The sequence below is a fragment of the Callithrix jacchus genome, chromosome 21 (genome assembly GCF_049354715.1).
Source record: "Callithrix jacchus isolate 240 chromosome 21, calJac240_pri, whole genome shotgun sequence".
Classification (NCBI taxonomy): Eukaryota; Metazoa; Chordata; class Mammalia; order Primates; family Cebidae; genus Callithrix; species Callithrix jacchus.
Window position 1 is genome coordinate 40,718,311 of NC_133522.1, and position 22,452 is coordinate 40,740,762.

At 46.7% G+C, this 22,452-nt stretch overlaps 1 protein-coding gene across 2 annotated transcripts in view; it reads left to right on the forward strand.

The window, feature by feature from the left end:
- The first annotated feature begins 1,166 nt into the window (after positions 1 to 1,166).
- CLIC6 (chloride intracellular channel 6) overlaps positions 1,167 to 22,452 on the forward strand; it is a 51,748-nt gene continuing 30,462 nt past the window's right edge. Inside the window, exon 1 of one of the 2 annotated variants that reach the window (XM_002761415.6) lies at positions 1,167 to 3,028. In XM_002761415.6, the coding sequence (XP_002761461.3) occupies positions 1,589 to 3,028 (1,440 nt within the window). In that variant the 5' untranslated portion in view covers positions 1,167 to 1,588. Of the gene's footprint in view, positions 3,029 to 3,463; positions 21,880 to 22,452 lie in introns of those variants that run through there. The other variant, XM_078358747.1, reaches the window with a different exon arrangement.

Sequence of the window (22,452 nt, forward strand, 5' to 3'; positions counted from 1 at the left end):
TAGCTCACCTTTGTGAGTGTCATGCTCTGAGTAGATGCCACTTTGTGCTGATGGAGCTTCTGGCCTATACCTACCCAGGCAGGGCACAGCTGTGGAGAAAGGTAGCATGAAGCTGAGTGTCTCTGGGTTCCTGTCTTGTCATCCATCAGTGATGAGCAATGGGAATTAGGAGACACATTCTGGTGATGTCCAAATGTGTGACCCCAAGCCACATCAAAGACACCCCAGCTCTTTCAATGAAAACAGAACCTTCTGTGGGCACAAGGGGCTCATGTATCTCAGGCCAGTATCAAAGCCATATAAAGCCTGACAAGTCAAGATCCCCATTCTGCCACATTTACATAGTGCCACCTGAGGTAACCCAGTTTCTTGCTGACCCACTACAAGTAGCCTGGCTTATAATAAGCTTACAACATACTTTTCATCATAATAATTTCCTTTTTAAACAAGGTATTGGGTCTGTGATCCTGAGAGCCCTAATCCAGGGAATTCCACAGCGTCTTGGCTTTTCTTTTCCCCACCTCCAGACCCCCACGCTCTTCACTTTGAGGCAGAAGCACTGGTAGTGAGTTTAAAAATCTAGGAGAATCAGCAAGATGCGCAGACTCTTACAGTCTTACGAGACCCTGGGGATGAGAGTGTAACCTTTTTCCAGCGCAGGACTCCCACGATTCTCCAGGCAGGCCACGAGAAGGGCCCCTCATGGACACCAGGGTCCGGCTCTGCTCGGAGAAACTCAACTGGCTCCTTGTGCGCCTATTTGAGGGGCTTCTGGAACCTCTCCCGATGGCCCTGCAGACATGGGAAGGCGGCCATCGTGGCCTCCCCTGCTTCTTCACTCGGGATTTACACCCTTGTTCTTGGACACCAGGTATAACGTGGATATCTTCAGTTGGGTACCAGGGTAGCTTGATGCTTCACTCCTGGAGTAAGCTGGGGATGAGGTGTTTGGGTGTGGGTCTGTGTGTTTGGAGGGGGTGATTTAAATGACTCTGGAACTTGAAGCCATTCCAGGAAACACCCAAGCAGCTAGGAGAACCAGAATCTTTTCATCAAAATCCACAAGGGTCACAAGAAAGGCTGTCATTGGCCAATCTCCTAGGCCACCCAAACACGGGTCGGGGGAGGAGGAGAGAAAGATAAACCCCGCCCAAGCCCCAGGGGATGGAGTTGGCACCAAGGACTTCTGGTCAACCCCAGGACGCCGGGCAGCGGCCGGACACTTCCAAAGGTGCAGGAGCAAAGCAGCCCTCTCCAGCCGCACGCTGCACCTCTGCGGCTCGGGGGCGAGATTGGGGTCCGGGAGGAAAGCAGACACGCAATCGGGGAGAAGCTCCAGCGGTGGAGCAAGAGTCCAGAGAGGTTCAGCCCGGCAGAAGGGCGCAGAGCCTTGGGACCAAGTGGATTCTTGCCCTGCGGGTCCCGTGCAAGGCCCCAGCACCCCAGCTAAATCTTTAGGGCGGGAATCCAGAGCGGGCGTCCTTCGGAGGGGACACAGAGGGTTCCGCAGCACGCCCCTTGCCCAGCGCCACTGAACCCTGGGCAGCGTCAAGGAAGGGGTCCCGATCACGGACAAGGATCTGCGGTCATGGCCGAGGCCGCGGAGCCTGAAGGGGGTGCTTCGGGTCCCCAGGGGCCGCCAGAGGGCCCCGCGCCCCTGGCTGAGAGATCCGGAGAGCCGGGAGCCGGGGGCCCGGGGGCAGAGGAGCGGGAGGCGAGCGAGGGCGCAGAGGAGGCGACTAGGGGCGCCGCCGCGGTGAAGGAGGCGGGAGGCGGCGGGCCGGACAGAGTCCGGGGGGCCGAGGCGCACGGCACCAGAGGGGCGCAGGGCGAGGCCGAGGCGGAGGAGGGAGCCCCGGAGGGCGCCAAGGTGCCCCCGGGAGGGGAGGAGGCGAGCGGCGCGCTGCAGGTGGAGGGGGCGAACCCAGGGCGCGGCGTGCAGGGCGAGGACTCGGAGGAGGCTCAGGGGGCGCCGGGAGACTCTGCGGTCGCGGAAAGGCAGGAGGAGGCGGAGCACCGACCCCAGGAGTCGGAAGGCAGTGCGCCCGGGGCGTCGGGGGACGCCGTAGACGCTGAGGGCCCTGCGGGGGACACAGGAGACGCGGAGCGCCCGGCGGGGAACTTCGTAGAAGCGGAGAGTCGGGCGGGGGACAGGGTAGACGCCGAGGGTCTGGCGGGGGACAGCGTAGAAGCGGAGAGTCGGGCGGGGGACAGGGTAGACGCAGAGGGCCTGGCGGGGGACAGCGAAGACGCGGAGGGTCTGGCGGGGGACAGCGTAGAAGCGGAGAGTCGGGCGGGGGACAGCTTAGACGCGGAGAGTCGGGCGGGGGACAGCGTAGACGCGGAGAGTCGGGCGGGGGACAGCGTAGAGGCGGAGGGTCCGGCGGGGGACAGCGTAGACTTGGAGGGACCGGCGGGGGACAGCGTAGACTTGGAGGGTCCGGCGGGGGACAGCGTAGAATTGGAGGGTCCGGCGGAGGACAGCATGGACGCCGAGGGTCCAGCAGGAGGGGTGCGCCAGGTCTCGAGTGAGCCGCAGGAAGGAGGGGATCGCAGCCTCCAGCCCCAGGCCGAGGCGATTGAGGTCGCAGCGGGGGAGAGCGCTGGGCACAGCTTGGGGGAGCTCGCTCCGGACGCGGCGGAGGAGGCGGAGGCCCCGGGGGAAAAGGGGTCCGAGGAAGCCGCCCCCAGGGACGGGGGGGCAGACGCAGACGCTGGCGAGGACGGGGTCAGGGATGGGCCCCAGCAGGAGTTGGGGGAGGAAGAGGAGAGGCGAGAGCGGAGCCCAGAGGGGCCCAGCGAGGAGGCCGCAGCGGGGGGCGAGGAGGAACGTCCCGACTGCTGCCCAGACGGGGACGCCCTCAGAGGCGCCGCGGAGCCCCAGGCCGAGCTCAGCAACCACCTAGCCGAGGAGGGCCCCACGGAGGGTGGCGACGTGGCCGCGCGCGAAAACGGCAGCCGGGAGGATGGAGAGGCGTCCGAGGAACGCGCCCCGGGGCAGGAGCACGACATCACCCTCTACGTCAAGGTAAAGATCGCTTCCCTCAGCTCTTAGGACGACCCCCTTCCGTTCTAGGTCTTGGTCTCAGATCCTAGGGGGACGCGCGGGGAGGAGCCCTCGGTGGGTGTCCTGATTGTCACCAGGCGCTTCCTTGCGCGGGAGGGAGGTGAGACAACAGGAATTTCCTGAAGAAGAGTTTCCAGAGCATTTACGGGAGGACGCGATGGTTTGGAAGCAGACTTTGGGGGTGCGGGCGATGGGGAGTGCGATGGGGGAGAGGAGGATGTAGGGTTGTGGATTCAGCACCCCACTGTCCTTTGTCCTGAAAATCCTAACTGGCCCTTCTAGTAAGGAGGCTATTAACGAATTAACTAAAAAAAAAAAAAAAAAAAAAAAAAAAGCTGGTGTTCAAAGGGATTTCCGACAAAGAAGCTTTAATACCTGAAGCCCAAAAATGCAAACAGGTAAGTTCAGTGTGGGAGGTGCCTTCCAGACGCAATCTCAGAGGCCCAGAGCTGGTCAATGTCTTCAACTTCAAAAAGGTATCACATTCTGGTAGAATCAACAATTCATGTTTAGGGGGAAAAGTGGAACCTTATTGACATATTATAATGTTTTTTGAACCTTTAACATTTAATTTGGAAGAATACATGATGCTGGTGGCTTGAACATCATCTGCATATATGTCATGTTTTTAACCTCAGTTCACCTGGGAAGAGAGCAAGGCTTCTGTGAAGGAATCTGTAGACACAGAAGGAAGTTTTGAATTTAAACAGGAATTATTTACAATGCATGAAAAATAAAGGAACAAAGTCCAGCAGCAGTTCACACCAGGATCTTTGTTTAAAAAGCCTTTTCTGAGGGCCTTTGACCAGACCCAGGAAAGCTGGAGATAATAAGGTCAAGAATGTGCAGTTCATGTTGAATCATAATCCTTCAGAAATACTTTCGGGCTTATAGAAACCAGTCACCGTCTAAACCTCTCTGACTGAAATGCAAGCCCATTTTAATAAGTAAAAGGAAATGCTTTCAAAGTGATTAACATCAGGATTTTAAGAATCGTTTGGGTGGCAAGGGACTTGGAACAGAACAGGTGTGTATTTCTTCCCTAGAGAGAAGGTGAAGGGGCTGTTTCTGGCCTTTTTCAAGTCGCCAGGACATAACCTCAGGACACCAGCCCCTGGGAGGCCACTGGGAAGAGCTGGAGCACAGTGCTGCTGTGTGGTCCCAAACCCAAATCACCTGGGTTTAAGAAGTTTCTCGTTGCTGTGGTTGCAGGGATTCATGATTCCAGCACCTGGCCTCTTAGCACAGTTTTGATGCACAGTCACAGCTCCTGGCTAGTCTCCCTGTTTCTTTTCTCTGTCCTCTCCCATCTTGTCTCTTTGTAATAGCCAGTGAGCTGGGGACAAGATCTGATCATTTCATTTCTTTGTGTGAAATTCCTTAGTTGTTTATTGCAGGATTTCAGGTACATCCCTCCTGCTTAGGCAGCCCACAAGGCCCTTTATGATGCTATTTCTGCCTCCTTTCTCTCTGGCCTTGGCTTGGCATCGATGGGTGTCCCCACCCTTTGTTACCGGTGGTCCCACTATGCCAGCTGGATTAAACTACTTACCGTTCCTTGAGGGACCCACGTTCTTTCCCGCCTTGAAACTTTGTACATTATGTACCCTCTGCCTAAATGGATTTTCTTCTCCTTGCCCCTGTCATCCCTCCTGCCTGGTTATCTGCTACATGCCCAAGAGTAGCATGGACATCATCTCTTCCAGTTCCCGCTGAGGTCGGATGTCCCTACTGAGGCCCTGCCCTCAGCTTGCTTTTCTCTTTCCTCAGCCATGTGAAATGCGTCATTCCATCTCCAGTGCAGAACACAGGTGTGGAATGTAGCGAAGGCTTGAATGGGTGCCTGGCTGCTGGCGTGCACTAGTGTGGTGATCGAGAACATGGGCTTTAGAGCCAGTGGGTCTGGGATCAAATGCTGGCTTTGCTAATTTCTTGCTGTGTGACCTTGCGCAAATTACTTAACCTTCTGGTATCATTGTTGTCTCATTGATAAAATGGGGACAATGATAGTACCTAGCCCTTGAGGTTACCGTGGGAAATCGAGAATTAGATTACAGAAAGCACTTAGCAAAGTGCCTGGCTGGAAATAAGCACAGTACACATGTGCGTTCTATTGTTACATCTGTGCTGCTCCCATAAACTTGCACTGATTTTGCACAGAAGTGGTTACCTTTTCATCCCTGCCATTATTTATGTTATTTGTTTTTAGGGAAAGTCTCTCTAGGTACCTAATTACCTCCAATTTCTAAGGATAAGAATGTTATGAAAAGTAAAAATGACTTGTTTTCTCAGATGCTGCTTGGGAGGACTTTGTATAGGTAGAGGCATGTGGCATATAGGTAGAGGCATGCCACCAGGAGTGGCATGGCATGGGCAGCTTATCCCTAATGCTTTATTCGATGATTGACTTGGTGCTCAGTTGTTAGCTCTTTTTTTTCTTAAGGAAATAAATTGATCTCCAAACAATGAGATTGGTTAACTTTTTTTTTTTTTTTTTTTTTTAATTGAGAAAGGGTCTCGCTCTGTCACCCAGGCTGGAATGCAGGGGTGAGATCTGAGCTCACTGCAACCTCCACAGCCTGGGTTCAAGCAATTCTCTCCTGTCTTAGCCTCCTGAGTCACTGGGACTACAGGTGTGCACCATCACACCTGGCTCATTTTTTTGTGTTTTTGGTAGAGATGGGGTTTCACCATGTTGGTCAGACTCATGTTGCACTCCTGATCTCAGGTGTTCCTCCTCCTAGGCCTCCCAAACTGCTGGCATTACAGGATTGAGCCACCACGCCCAGCTGAGATCGCACCCGGCTGAGATTGGTTAACTTTTGAGCATCACTTACAATATGCCTCACAGGATTGATAAGGTGTTTCAGTTTCTTCTTATCCTACCATTCATGCTGTTTGAAAACAAAATGAAACAAAACAAAACAAACAAAAAAAAAAACAGACACCAAATCAAAAAACAAGCAAAAACAAACAAACAAACAAAAAACCTTTAGACTCATTTTCTGAGTTTGAAATACTTGATGTAAAATCCGTTAATTAGTTCAGAGTAGGATTTCTTTGCCAAAATGAGCCTTTTCTAGTCTCCTTTTTTGGGCTTAATTTCATTTGGGTTTCATTCTACAGTGGACACCTGACCTGGGTTTCGTGAACATGCCTAGGCACTCATGGTGGGTTTTCTATGGCATACATAGAATGTAGAATTCACGGCTGGGTTTAAAAGGAAGTACTGCAATATTTCTTTCAAACATTCCCCTAGCCTTCATATGACAGCTGAGCAAACACATTTTAAAATTAGTTACCCTATATTCGATTTGGGAACTCCTAACTCACATTTCTTCCTACTTAAAAAAAATTTTTTTTTTGAGACAGGGTCTCACTGTTTGCCCAAGCTGGTCTCAAGCAATCCTCTCACTTCAGTCTCCTAATAGGTGGGACCTCAGGCATGCACCACTATACGCAGCAATTTTTTTTTTTTTTTTTTTGAGACAGAGTCTCACTCTGTCGCCAGGTGTCAGGCTGGCGTGCAGTGGCGTGATCTCAGCTGCAACCTCCTCCTCCCAGGTTCAAGCGATTTGCCTGCCTCAGTCTCCTGAGTAGCTGGGGCTACAGGTGCACACCACCATGGCCAGCTAATTTCTGTATTTTAGTACAGATGAGGTTTCACCATGTTGGCCAGGGTGGTTTCGATCTTTTGACCTCGTGATCCGCCCACCTCAGCCTCACAAAGTGCTGGGATTACAGGTGTGAGCCACTGCATCTGGCCCCCAGCAAGTTTAAAAAAATTTTTTTTGGCAGAGACGTAGGTCTCACTGTGTTGCTCCAATGGGTCTCGAACTCCTGAGCTTAAGTGGCTCCTCACCTTGGCCTCCCAAAGTGCTGGGGTTATAGGCACAAGTCACCATGGCTGGCCTCTCTTCCTGTTTTGTTAAAAATGAATATATTGGTTACACATATACCAGAAAATAATGGCTTTTTATGTAGTCCCATGTAAGAATAATTGCCCCACATCTGCTTCTAATTACCATGTAATATTATATTCTCCATCTTTATGAGAATTGCCATGTTATTAATTTGTCAGTTTGTTTTATTGTATAAGCATGCAAGGATGTTCTTGAACAAAAGCCAGGAACATATAGAACCAGCCAAGAAAGACCTTAAATTAATTTGTGGTAAATTAGTTGCTGATTACGCTAATTTTTAGTTTTGTTTTCTCAAAGAAGTGTTAATTATTTGCCATCAAATTATAGGGTAACTCTGCAATGTATTTAGTAAGAAAGGTTCTTTTTCTTTCCTCATAATAACAAAGGGTAACAACATAATCACATAATCACACAACAGCATAATAACAACAGGCAAAACGCTAGCAGCGCAGAGTTAAGGGAGGATTTCATTAACGTCAGGAGTTTAGCGGTAGTGGAGATTTAGTCGCCAAAAACGTCTTGCTTACAGTTTTGGTTCCCCTAATCGTGTAAGCTTTGAGTCAGGGTCTTCGGGTGGGACAGTCTGAGATACGGATTTCCTCGCAAATTTGACGACTTAAAAATCTTCAGTGTTGGCCGGGCGCGGTGGCTCACGCCTGCAATCCCAGCACTTTGGGAGTCCGAGGTGGGTGGATCACAAGGTCAAGAGATCAAGACCATTCTGGTTAACATGGTGAAACCCCGTCTCTACTACAAATACAAAAAATTAGCTGGGCATGGTGGCGCGTGTCTGTAATCCCAGCTACTCAGGAGGCTGAGGCAGGAGAATTGCCTGAACCTAGGAGGTGGAGGTTGCAGTGAGCCGAGATCGCGCCATTGCACTCCAGCCTGGGTAACAAGAGTGAAACTCCGTCTCAAAAAAAAAAAAAAAAATCTTCAGTGTTGACCTGTGATTAATCCCGGGCCACCCGGGATTTGGACGCCACCTATTTCTGCAGTTATTGCTGAGCTGAAAAAAAACTTGCATTTGTCTTCACATTTGGGTTTTCCAAAGAGGTGAAACTGACCTGTTGAAATACAGTAAAACTCAAGAAAGACATGGTGTTTGAATAAACACTGTCACCCAGAAATGCGCCCTGCCCCTCCAAAAAAACAAAAAAAAAGGTCTTCCAAGCACTGCCACATCACACAGCTGAGCCAGGACCAGCGTCTGATGGGCTCCTGGTAGACCAGTAGGCTGTGGCTCTCTGTGTACCTGTCACTGGGAGAGAGCATGTTGAGACTTGTTCTATGGGGCTTGGTCTCCAGGGAGCTTGAAAGGGAGATGTTATTTTCACAACTATGTGTGTGCTACGTGCTCTGAAGGAAAATGAGCCAAGATGCACTTCTGAGACTTTAATTCTCCCCTAAAAACAATTTTTTTGTAATTTGTTTTTTGATTGTCTCAGAAACCTGCTTACAGATTACATATATGAGATTAGTACTGGGTTACTTTGAGTGGAAATAGGTGGAGCATGATGTTTTGTGTAACCTCTTACATACAGGCAGGTGTGGGTGTGCACATGCACGCTGGAGGTGGGAACACCCCCTCCACCGTCAGTGAGAGCCGTGTTGTCATTGCCTCTCTATTCTCACCTCCTGCCACTGCAGTGGGCTCATGGCAGGCCCTCCGTTGGTGCTTTTTGTAGTGCTGATAAGTAGTGAGTCGGGTGGAAGAGTTCAAGATGACTCAGCTAGTGAAAAGCAAAACCTAGACACAGCCCAGTTCCCCACTCTCCCCGCCCAGTGTCCCTTGTGAGAAAACCAGAGCCACCTTTTTTCCTTGAAGACGTCTTGGCCACAGGGTTACAGGATGCTGGGAGCTTTGGAAATCTGCAGCTCTTTCCTGCCATGTGCACCCGTCACACCTCCCATCTATGTCTGGGCTGACGGGTCATGTGCTTCATGAGAGCAATTGTGTCTCTTTATCTTCAGCAAGGGTTTCCCCCACTCATGTGGGGTTTCCTTTGTATTCCTGACTTCACACAGCCAGCCTTTGTCCAGCCCACTCAGCTATCCCGTTTCCTTGAATATCTAAAGACCCACAGAAAACCTTCAGAAATACTACACTGGGTCCTTTAGGCATGTAAATGTATTGTTTCCTTTCAGATACCTAGATAAAACCTAGGATTGGAAGGAGTGTGTAAAAGCCAACACTCTGATTCATGCTTGAGGCTCAGGGGGAGCCTCCTACTATGGGTCTGTATGTTAATTTAATGTATAAAGATATTTTACCTACTGTGTGTTGGACTCTGTGCTAGAGTTTGCGGACACACTGGTAAGCAGGACTCACAAGCTTCTTGCCCTCCCAGAGTTTACCACCTAGCACAGAATGCAGACATTGAACAATGTAATGTAACAAATCTACAGCATCTCCACTGGGCTGGAGGCCTGCATTGCAAAGACCATGTAGTTTTTCCTGTCCTTGTTCTCTCAACCCTTAACATGCTGTCTGACACATAGCAGACAGCCAGTTAATGCTGGTATGAAGTTAATGCTGGAGGATGACCAGCAGGCTACAGGAGCATGCAGAATAAGGACCTGCAGACACAGTGGTAGTCACTAAATAGTTGTTGATTTAATTATATTTGTGGAGACACAACCATTTTCCTTTCCATTCCACAGAGTGTGGGGTCCTCTGATAATGCCTGGTATAGATTCTTCAAGATTCTCTAAAATAGGCAATCCTTGGTCTATCATTCTCCAAACTCCTGTCAATGTTCAGTAAAGGAAAAGTTTTTCTGAGAATTATAAAGGTAGATATTCAAATCTTCTAAACTTTTCCAGAATTATTTTTTTTTCCTGCCTGAGTGTTGACTTATAAATTGGGCCCTATATTTGGGCATAGTTGGGGGAGACGTTTTCTTCACAATATAGACAGTTTCCAAAAGACAACCCCCAAGCTTTTCGTCAGCTTATTCTCTTCCCGACAGGAAGACAGTATCCAAGTTCATCTTCAGCTAAAATCCATGCTTGTATTGAGAGCTCCACTTCCTCCTTTGAAAAGCAGCATTTTAATTTGGAGTTGTTGGTGCTTAGGCATAAAATCTATTTCATTTAATGCTGCTACAAAGATTTCCCAGTCTTGAATTTAAGACAGTCTCTTACTGTTTTTTCCTGCTCTGGCATGGGGAAACTCTGCTCTGCCAAGCAACTTTGCCCTCAAGTTAGGTGGTAAATGGGCTAACAAGTTGGTATATTTTAAGTGCTTGTTATAAATCGTATTTTTCCGCAGCTGGTACTGTAGCATGGTATTTAATGTCGAAGAGAACATCATTAAGAGTGTGTTCAGCTGTGATTAATGAACTACCAGTTAACAAGTGCCTTTAATCAGAAGTTTATTTTTCTCATACAACAAGTAATCCAGAGACAGGTGGATGCAGCCTCTTACCCATGGCACCAAGGGCACAGACTAGTTCCTTGTGTTCTGTCTCCTGAATCATCAAAAGATGGCTTCCTTAGCCCTAAGTACCAAACCCTGACCAGCAATATCTCAAGTAGGAAGCTAGAGGGAAGGGTCAGGAGTTTTCTTCTTATTCCCATTCCTCTTCATCAGGGGGGAGAAATGTTCCCGAGAACTCTTGCAGTAGACTTTTCTGTAGTCTAATGGCTACAGCTAGGTTCTGTGCCCCAATCCTCTCCTGGACTTTTACAAGCACAAGGAAATGAGATTGGCTTGTATATACCAGGGGTTAGCAAACTGTGGCATGCAGGTCAGATCTAGCCTGCCACCTGTTTTTGTACACCTGCAATCTAAGAATTATTTACATTTTTAAGTGGCTGGAAAACATTAAAAGAAGAATAATTCATGACTCGCGGAAAATATATGAAATTCAAATTTCAGGGCCCATTAACAAATTTTTTTTGTTGAAACCAGCCACACTTGTTTTTTGACGTATCCTGTATGATTTCTTTCACTCTCCAACAGCAGAGTTGAGTAGTTGCAACAGAGACTCTATGCATCACAAAGCCCAAAATATTTATTACAGGGCCCTTTAAGAAGATACTGACTCCTTGCTTAGGCCTATTCTTACTCATCATCTGGGGCTAGATACAATGGCATGCATACAAAATTGGAGTTTAATTTAGGAGGAAAAAGGAGAACAGTTATAGAAGAAAGAACCAGCAGTTTATTTTCCAGTGAGTAAGAAATATTTAAGACACTAAACACTTACATATTGTTAGAAATGGGTTTTTTGCCTATTAAAACCATAACAATTTTGATTTATATAAAGTCAGCATAATATGTACGTCAAATATATTTATACAAAGTTTAGTATAACATGTTTATGTAGTCCATGTGATGCTTTTGTAAAATTTACTTATCATTTTTTTTTAAAAGAAAATACACTGGAATAGTAAAATTTAGAAATATAAGGAGATATAATATAATCATAATTAAGTCTTCTTTCACCCATGAAGCCCAGCCTCTTAATTTTTCTCCCTAGAGATAACCACCAAATATCTCTCCAGATATATTCTATGCAAATTCAAACATATCCTCACTCTATTATCTATTGCTGTGCAACTGTCCCAAGAACTAGAACCTTAAAGCAACAAACATTTATTATTCATAGTTTTTCTAGGTCAGGAATTTGTGAGTTGCTTAGTTGGGATTTGTGAGTTGCTTAGTCTGTTCTCATGCTGTTATAAAGAACTGCCCAAGACTGGGTAATTTGTAAAGGAAAGAAGTTTAATTGACTCACAGTTCTGCATGGCTAGGGAGGCCTTGGGAAACTCACAATCATGGCAGAAGGGGAAGCAAACACGTTCTTCTTCACATGGTGACAGGAAGAAGTGCCAAGTGAAAGGGGAAGCCTCTTATAAAACCATCAGATCTCAGCAAACTGACAGAAGAACAGAAAATCAAACACTGAATGTTCTCACTCATAGGCAGGTGTTCAGCAATAAGAACACGTGGACACAGGGAGGGGATCATCACACATTAGGGTCTGTTGGTGGGGCTAGGGGAGGGACAGTGGGGGGTGGGGAGGCTGGGGAGGGATAACATGGGAAGAAATGCTAGATATAGGTGACGGGGATAGAGGCAGCAAACCACATTGCCATGTATGTAGCTATGCAACAATCCTGCATGATCTGCACATGTACCCCAGAACCTAAAGTACAAAAGAAAAGAAAACCATCAGATCTGATGAGAACTCACTATCACAACAACAGCATGGGGGAAGTTTTTCCTATAATGCAATTATCTCCACCTGGTCCTGCCCTTGACACATGGGGATTATTACAATTCAAGGTGAGATTTGGGTGGAGACACAGCCAAGCCATATCATTCCACCAAGGCCCCTCCCAAATCTCATGTGCTCACATTTTAAAACACAATCATGCCCCTCCAACAGTTCCCCCAAAGTCTTAATTTCCAGCATCAACCTAAAAGTCCAAGTCCAAAGTCTCATTTGAGACAAGGCAAGTCACTTCCACCTATGAGCCTGTAAAATCAAAAGCAAGTTAGTTACTTCCCAGATACAATGGGGGTACAGGCATTGTGTAAATATGTCCATTCCAAATGTGAGAAATTGGCCAAAACAAAAGGGCTACAGGGCTCACGTAAATCTGAAACCCAATAGGGCAGTCATTAACCTTCAAGTTCCAAAATGATGTCCTTTGATTCCATGCCTCAACCCAGGTCATGCCGATGCAAGAGATGGGCTCCCATGGCCTTGGGCAGCTCCACCCCTGTGGCTTTACAGGGTACAGCACCCCTCTCGGCTGCTTTCACAGACTGCTGTTGAGTGTCTGTGGCTTTTACAGGTGCACAATGCAAGCTGTTGGTGGATCCACCATTCTGGGGGCTGGAGGATGATGGCCCTATTCTCACAGCCCTACCAGGCAGTGTCCCAGTGGGGACTCTGCATGGGGGTTCTGATCCTACATTTTCCTTCCTCACTGCCCTAGCAGAGGTTCTCCATGAGGGTTCTGCCCCTGCAGCAAACTTCTTCCTGCACATCTTGGCATTTCCATACATCCTCTGAAATCTAGGTAGAGGTTCCTAAACCACACTTCTTGACGGCTGTGCACCAGCAGGCTCAATACCACTTGGAAGCTGTCAAGCTTGGGGCTTGCACCTTTTGAAGCAATGGCCTGAGTTGCACTTTGGCCCCTTTTAGCCATGACTGGAACAGCTGGGAGGCAGGGCACTAAGTCCCTAGGCTGGACACAGCAGGGGGGGCCTGTGTCCCACAAAACTATTTTTCCTTCGTAGGCTTCCAGGTCTGTCATGGGAGAGGTTGCCATGAAGGTCATTTACATGCTCTGGAGATATTTTCTTCATTATCTCGGTGATTAGCATTTGGCTCTTTTTACTTACACAAATTTCTGCAGGAGCCTTGAATTTTTCCTCAGAAAATGGGTTTTTCTTTTATATCACATCATCAGGCTGCAAATTTTCCAAACTTTTATGCTCTGCTCCCTTTCGAATGCTTTGCCACTTAGAAATTTCTTCTACCAGATATCCTAAATTATCTCTCTCAAGTTCAAAGTTCCACAAATCTCTAGGGCAGTGCAAAATGCTGCCAGTCTCTTTGCTAAAGCAAAGCAAGAGTCACCTTTATTTCAGTTCTCGATAGGTTCCTCATCCCAATTGGAAACCAGCTCAGCCTGGGCTTCATTGTCCATATCAGTACCAGCATTTTAGTCAAAGCCATTCAACAAGTCTGTAGGAAGTTCCGAATTTTCCCACAGCTTCCTGTCTTCTGAGCCCTCCAAACTGTTCCAACCTCTGTCTGTTTTCAATTTCCAAAGTAATTTTCACATCTTTGGGTATCCCTATAGCAGCATCCCACTCTCTGAAGTACCAATTTAGTCTGTTCCTATACTGCAGTAAAGAACTGCCTATCACTGGGAAATTTATAAAGGAAACGAGTTTAACTGACTCACAGTTCTACGTTGCTGGGGAGGCCAGGAAACTTACAATTGCAGCAGAAGACGGAAGCAAGCATGTCCTTCTTTACATGGTGGCAGGAAGAAGAAGTGTCGAGTGAAGGGGGAAGCCCCTTATGAAACTGTCAGATATCATAAGAACTCACTCACTATCACAAGAACAGTATGGAGGAAACTGCCTCCATTATTCAATTATCTCTATATGGTCCTGCCCTTGACACATGGGGATCATTAAAATTCAAGGTGAGATTTAGGTGGGAACACAGAGCCAAACCATATCACTTGGGTATTTCTGGGTCATGTGGTTGCAGTGAGGATGTCAGTCAGAGCTGTGATCTCATCTGAAGGATTAATTAGGGCTAAGGATGTGGTTTCATCAGAAGGATTGATTGAGGCTAGGGCAGTGGTCTCATCTGAAGGATTTATTGGGGCTGGAGAATCCACTTCCAAGATGGATGACTGACATGTCTTTTGATGGGAAGTATAGTTAGTTTTCTTTTTTTCCCATTTGGGCCTCTTTATAGGGCTTCTTTAGTGTCCTCTCAACATGGCATCTGGCTTTTCCCAGAGCAGGGATCTAAGAGAGACTAAGAAAGAAAGAAACCATAATGCCTTTTATGACTGTCTCAGAAGTCACATGCTATCACTTCTGCCTTCTTCATTAGAGGTATGATTACTAAGTCCAGTCCTCAAGGAAAGTGGAGTTAGGCCCACCATTTAAAAGAAAAGGCAAAGAATTTGTGAACAAATTTTTAAAACACCGTATCTACCTTTTTTTTCTTCACAAAAAATAGTACACTAGAAATACATTGGTTTACATCTTGCTTTCTTCCCTCAACAATCTTAGAAATTGTTCCTTATCAGTGCCTCTGGCCCTGTCACATTTTTGTGAAAAATGTCATGGTATTCTGGTGATGGGCATACTCTATAATCATTTCCCCATAGGTAATTGTTTAGGTAGCTTCCTCTTTTTGATATGTTGAATAATAGTGTAGTGAATATCCCTTTGCAGATGTTTAATAATATATGGGAGCTAAATTCTTAGAAATGGCATTGCTAGGGAAAAGGGAGTGCATATTTAAGATTTTGATAACCATTACCAAGTTTCCTCTTCAAATAGGTGACACACGTAATGCTCCTTTGACACTATATCAGTGTCATGCTTATTTCCCCAAACTTTTCTGCTTAGAGTTAACAAATATTTTGAATCTGAGAGGTGAAAATGATGTCCATTGTCATGCAATTTGCGTTTCTTCTATTACGTGTGAGGTTGAATATATTTTATATATTGGTATCTGTCTTTCTGTGAGCTGGCTGCTTCTGTTCTTTGCATTTTTCAAATGGACTTTTGACCTATTCTTTCGATTTTTATGTTAAAGAAGCTAGACTTTTGTCTGACATATTTGTTCCATATATTTTTATAGGAACGTGCTGACTGCACTGGATAATTTACCCTTTTAGTCTTAGTAATTTCTTGTAATTGATGCATGGGAAAGCAAAGTGTGGATGATGGTGGCACTTTTAGAATCTCCAACTTTATTTATCAGCATCTTTAAATACTGCTTTACTTTATACTCTGTAACTTTTAAATTCTGAAGAATCAGGTATTTTCAGTCCTACCCCTTTTTCTCTATTTTCAATTAACAGGTACATTTTATCAAGCATATGCCCTTTTAGAATGAAACTCCATGTTACATGGTAAGAATTCCTTTTCAAAACAAAGTTTAAACTGGATAGATAGCAGGATCATTGCATACCTATATCAGCCCATCTTCCAGTGTAAGATATGTCACTTTGATCTTTGTCTACCATCTACTGAAACTTATTTGAGTCCCACAAATCAAAACAATTGTGAAAATATCACCTGTGATGCAGCAATGTAAAAATATTGTCTCTGAGGTTGTGTCACTTAGCCAGATATTCTATCTGTGCTCTGGTCTGTCAAAAGGAATTGACTAAAATTTATAGAGAATGAGGATAAATCCCATCTGCAGAGATCCAGGGAATTGTGGAGGATGATGAAGGCTATGTATAGCTTATGTTTAAGGAGTGGGAGAGTGATATGGTTTGGCTCTGTATCACCACCCAAATCTCATCTCAAATTGTAATCTCCACATGTTGAGGGACAGATGTGGTGGGAAGTGATTGAATCACGGGAGGAGTTTCCTCCATGCTGTTCTCATGACAGTGAGTGAGTTCTCATGAATTCTGACGGTTTAAAAGTGTGGCAATCTCCCTCAACCCCCACTCTGCTGCCATGTAAGATGTGCCTTGCTTCCTCTTCCCCTTCCACCATGATCGTAAGTTTCCTGAGGCCTCCCCAGCCATGTGGAACTGTGAGTCAGTTGAACCTCTTTTGTTTCTAAGTTACTCAGTCTCTGGTTGTTCTTTATAGCAGTGTGAAAATGGACTAACACAGAGGGAGAACTGAAATACTCAAATATCAAAAGTTGTTTGAAAAAATAATTTTGAAGCTTTTGAGGGGGTAGCTCTATTGGAAAACACAGACTCTGTTGACATATTCCAGATTTTTACTAGGTTTGTGGATTCTACCCCTCAACTCACTGTTTCTTTTCTTTGAAGAGTATATGGCTGTTCACATAAAAGTTGAGTCTATTATAGGGAAAGTAAAAGCTGCTTTTTTGTCCTTTTCGCCACCAAGTGCTGTTTTGTACCCAAATGTATATTTAAAATAAATATTTATTGATTATCAGCCAAGTAGCAGACATTGTGCTTGGGGCTAGGGGTGTAACTGTGATTAGAACAAACACAGCCCCCGCTTTTCTGGAGAACTTCACCCTAGACAGTGAGGACGGGGACCACAGGAGATTGCTAGGCCAGGTGGGAAGAGCAGGCTAACAGGCTGGGCGGTGATAACCCTCTAGGGGAGAGTTAGACACTAGATCTCTCACCACAAGGTCACCTGCCAAATGCCCCTCTATTTGGAAGAGGAATCAATTTATCCACCTCTCTGCACAAAAGATGGGTGTATGAATGACAGTCATGTAGAAATGGCTACTCTATCAGGTGGAAAGACTTAGGTGGCCAGTTTTTAATTATACGTCTTGTAGAATGTAATTTTATATTACTATCTCACAGCTTCTTTCCACCTAAACCGGTGATGTACCAGCCAGGCTGTGTTTACAGACGTCGACTTCGAGCACATTAACTCAACAGCTAATAAAGTACTATGGCACGTGGAAGGTTGTTTTCTTTCTTCTGTTTCCATGGTAGGAGACTACCGTATTATAGCACACCGCAAGGAAGACCTGGAAATGTGACCTAGGTCACTACATGTCCCCTTTCTGCAGTTATTTCTTTATCTCTAAGGAACAGCACTTATTTTTACAAAGGAGAGGCAACACGGTGCTGACAAAGTAGCTGTCAGTTCCAGGACATCCTTTTGGTTTCAAGGTGTGAGAGTTCAGAACTGTCCTGGAGAAGCCAGGCAGTCAGGGCCTCTTCCACAGACCTAGAGTTTGCCTTCCAGCCAGGGAGACTCTCCACTGGAGAGGATGGCTGGCTGCGGAGGCAGAAGAAAGCCTGGACCCATGGTGCTTGAGGCTTTATGCTTGTATTTTCCTAACTTTGGTGGGGGGTGTAGGATGCTGCAGTCCGGTTGGAAGAAGCTCATATGCACCTCCAGCAGTCCCCCGACTGGTGACCCTGGTCCTTCTCTAGTCACCTGCAGGGTATGAGGATGACAGATCAGAGCAGGGAGGTCACTGTTTTATTTCCTGGCTGTAACACACATTGATGTTCCGATAGGGTCATTAGGATGAAGGCTGTGTGGCCTGTCCAAGATGCTGGACACGTCAAAGCCTAGGCAAACTAAAGGCGTTATCGGTCTGGAGATCCGGTGATATCCTTTCTCCCTAAATGAGAAAAATCAACACTTTTTTGGTACCTGCGGTGTCAGAGCCTTGGAGGTGAGTTCAAAGAAACTTGAAAAGACTTGTTCTCTCCCTTAGCTTTGTTCTCTTCATTTTAACTCTGAGTTGGATGCCGTCAACTCTCCTCCCATTAATGATCAGATTGGATGAAGTTTTAGGTTGCACTCAGTGGCTTCTTTGTGTCATGTAACTCTCCAAACACAGAATCCAGTGCTTAAAGAAACTCAGAGGCATCAGGCGTGGTGGTTGATGCCTGTAACCTCAGAACTTTGGGAGGTCGAGGTGGGTGGATTACCTGAGGTCAGGAGTTCAAGACCAGCCTGACCAACATGGAGAAACCATGTCTGTACTAAAAATACAAAATTAGCAGAGTGTGGTGGCGCATGCTACTAATCCCAGCTACTCTGGAGACTGAGGCAGGAGAAGTGCTTGAACCCAGGAGGTGGAGGTTGTGGTGAGCTGAGATTGCGCCATTGTGCTCCAGCCATTAACAAGAGTGAAATCCCGTCTCAAAAAACAAAACAAAACTCAGAAGCATTAACACACTAGACATGGCGGGGGACTTTTTTTGTTAGCTGCCCTTTTGACCAATATGTTATGATTCTTTGAATCATAAATAACAGTAATAAAGCAAGAATGTTCTGTCACTCTCCAGTTATTGAGGCTCTTGCTAAGGGAAGTCCCGTACATATGTAGCTCCATCCATGGCTGAGTATAAAACAACAACTCCATTGCTTTTAGACACTGCTAAGGTTTTCTTAACCCACTTATTACGCCTCATGATTCGAGTGCCAAGCTTGTGGGAGTTATTAATAGCCTACTGCTCAAGGTCACTGCCAAGGTCTGCTTTTTCACACAGAAAATTTGCAACCTCAGGCATAAATGGGTTAAACCAGTTCAAGTTAGTAAATAACTAAAATACTCAAAGCATTTATTAGTACGAATAAGAACATATGATTTGGCTGGGCGCAGTGGCTCACACCTGTAATCCCAGCACTTTGGGAGGCTGAAGCGGGTGATCACAACGTCAGGAGTTCAAGACCAGCGTGGCCAACATGGTGAAACCTCGTCTCTGCTAAAAATACAAAAATTAGCTGGGCCTGCCTAGTGGTGTGCACCTGTGGTCTCAGCTATTTGGGAGGCTGAGGCAGGAGAATCACTTGAACCTGGGAGGTGGAGGTTGTTGTGAGCTGAGATTGCACCACTGCACTCCAGCCTGGGTGACAGAGTGAGACTCTGTTTCAAAACAAACAAACAAAAAAACCATATACTTTGAGCATGTTGGCACAGCCTGGAATCATATAGTGTGGTGGATTAAAGATGGCTGCCAGTTCTTTGATACTCCTATTGAGAAGTGAGGTCTGATTCTCCTCCCTCTGAATCTGGCCTGACCATGGCGACTGCTTGGTAATCAGTAGAATATAGTGGACGTGATGCTGGGTGATTTTTGTCATACCGGGTTGTGTGGCTTCTGTCTTCTTCACTGACTATCCTGAGGTCACCATGCTGGAGGAGCTGCCTATAGGTGCTCCATTTGAGCCCAGCCTTCCAGTCATCTCTGCAAGACGCTGGGCATGTGTGTGAAGCTGTCTTGGCCCATCAGACCAGCCTATCTGCCAGCTGAACGCTGCTGAGTAACCTTCATCAATGCCACACAGAGCAGAAGGATCGCCCAGGCAAACCTCACTCCAATCCTTCACTCACAGAATCATGTGATGTAATAAACCAGATACTCTAGGCTGATACATTTGGGGTAATTTGTTACATGGCAATTGGTGACTAGGATATGCTGTGACTAATGTCTCTTCTAAGCCAGTGAAATCTGAGTGGGTGAAAAGACAGGGTCGGGTGGGAGGTGTGAAGTAACAGTTGAAAGCCGTTCCAAGGGAGAGCGGGGCAACCGGAGGAGAGGAAGGAGACTCTGTGCAGCCAGTTCTTCCACTTGGTGCCTGCATTTTTCCCTTTTGAGTCACTGCAGGGATTGGACTACCTTGTCATTCAAGAACCTAAACCACCAGGGTATATAAAAACAGTCTGCATTATTAAGCAGGCTTTCTAGAACAAGATGTTCCTTTGTTGCAATAATTCCTTGTGAGAATTTTACAAGGAAATAAGCTTTTCATCTCCATGTAAAAGCTTCAGTTGGTGTCAGGCCATATTATTAAATATGGCTTAAAAATAGCCCTGGAGTTTTTAAAGCATAATTCATATATGAGAATAGATGGCAAATACCAGTTTGTTCAAGGACTTCTTGTGACTTGATTCCCCCTGCTGTTACAATGAACACGAACATAATTAAGCCTTTCACTAGGATTGAAAGCTTGGAGCAATGTGGTTCAGCAATTAATCAATGCAGGTCAAGGGTAGTCGCCCACATAATCCATTGAATAATAAATTAATTGTTGCAACAGCTGAAAAGAAAAAATACTGTGCATACTTGGGAATGTGTTTAAGATTAGTAGGTTTTTACGAAATGCTTAGACCTACCTTTGAAAGTGTTAAACTCTAAAATAGATTTCTTAGCATCTAAATGTAGGGGTGAATGAAGTTAATTTCCAAGTGTTAATGAAGAGTGAGAAGTCTGTTTTAAGGGATAGCCTAGCTCCTTGTAGGGCCTGGAGTGAGGAATCTGGCAGCACATCTTACTGATCGTCGCACACAATGAGCCTTGGAGTGGAGCTGGCCTCTCCACTGGGAGTGTGCAGTCTAAGGTACTGGCTGAGCATGCAGACAAAGTCAGTCTAGAAAGTGTGGACTTTTATTTATGTACAAAAACATTTCTTTTCTAAAATAGGCCTTGCTGCAAAGATAATGCCTGTTTCCTTTACAGACTTAGAAGAAGCGTGATGCCTACTATTTGTGTCATGGGTTGAGCTGGTATCACAGCAGTGGAAACACTAGCAAAGATGTGAAAACGAGGGGAAACCATAGTCTTTTCCCTCATTCCTCATCAGTGTGGCGAGAGAGAGACCATCCCCAGCCCCAGTGGTTCGATTCTCACTCTGCTAGGAGCCTTATATCTGCTGCGGGGTTTTGCTGGCTCTTGCTGTCCTCGCTGGTTATTTTTTTTCTCCCCACTAGAGGGCAGGCGAGGGAAGACAAAAGACGGAGAACTATGGCCCACCCGGGTGGTCTCCTATGCGGTTAGAGAGCCCCTGGCCTTGCAGAGAGGCTAAGGAGCGGAGACGCCTTACAGATGATCTGCACAGATGCCCCACGTGCCCCATCTGCTCTGCCCTTGCCCCTTTCATGGCAGGATGACCTGATCCCTGCTCCACCCCAGGTGGCTCCATCCTTCACCTAATCAAGAGGTGGAAGATAAGACCAGCGAAGGTTTCTAGTTTGCTAATCTAGACTGCAGAGGAAGAAGGGAGAAGGTGATGCTGCGCTGAGAAAGGCCTGGGCAGAGGGTACAGGGAGACAGTGGAGCGGACCTCAGCGGTGGGTCTCATGACTGGGATGCAATAAGGCTGGTTTTCCTCCCTCTCTAAGAGAAACTTGACTTGTCTCTAAGGGGAGACAGGAATTCCAAAATTTGAGCCCAAGTAGCAGATTCTGATGGCTGCAGTGTCAGAATTTCCCCCAGAGAAGCCTGCCGATGTTCCATGACCCCTTCGAAGGTGGCTGAGCCCCTTCTAGAAGTTGTAAGATAGGTCGGGCGAGGTGGTGTGAGCCACCTGTCCAGCCAGAAGCTTCCTTTCTAATCTCTCAGGGCTCTTTTACGAAGCTGCCCCTCAGAGTGGGGTGGGGAAATGAGGGGGGCCAGCTCTCTCACGGTTCAGGAGAGAGCGAAGGGCTCCTTCTTGATTCCTCCCTTGCCTGAGGACGACTCTGCCCACACCTGCATCTTTGAAGACGAGAGCCCTCTTGTTTCTTCCTCATGGACTGTAGTTCCAGATGCAGGGAGAGGGTGGAGCAGAGAAGGAGACGAGGCCCTGCCACACCCCCAGCAGTCGAGGTGAGCGAGACCAACTCGTAGGAAGACATGCTCAGTGCTCAGCACAGCCCCCCACGGCGTGTTGACGTCGGAGAAGCCCAGGTGAACGGGTGTTCACAGGTATTTGGGTAAAGAATGATGTTTTTTCTTTGGGGACTGGGGTGTGTGTGCAGAACAAAACCAGAGATAGTGTCCGCGGTCTGGGTGTCAAAGCGCGTGCGTTGCATTTCGCTGCCATTCGGAGTATGACTGTTTACTATTATTTACTGCTCATTCGGATGGCAAGTCCATTTTCTTCTATGGAAGGTGCCCTAACAAGTGTCTCATTTGGCGAGTTAAAGATTTGAAGCTTTTTTTTCCCTGAGAACCGTCGAGGGCTGTGTGGATTTGGTGTCCCTTGGTACTGCTTGACGCAGCTCCGGGGACCGCGAACTCCCCGGTGCAGACTGGAATAGGAACGCGCCCGGAGACACGGCAACGTCACGCTGGGGCCTTCTCTGGCGACCGCGGCTACTGAAGATTTTTCTGTCCAATCCAGTTTCTGAGGTTTGGCAGAAGCTTTTGGACAACTCCATGTCTTTGTTGGCTTTCTGATATTCCCTTGAGCACTTTATCACTTTTTATTCACCCCAACACAGCGTGAAATTATGCTTCTTGCTCCAAACGGTCTCCTGTGAATAGATTCTTCTCTTC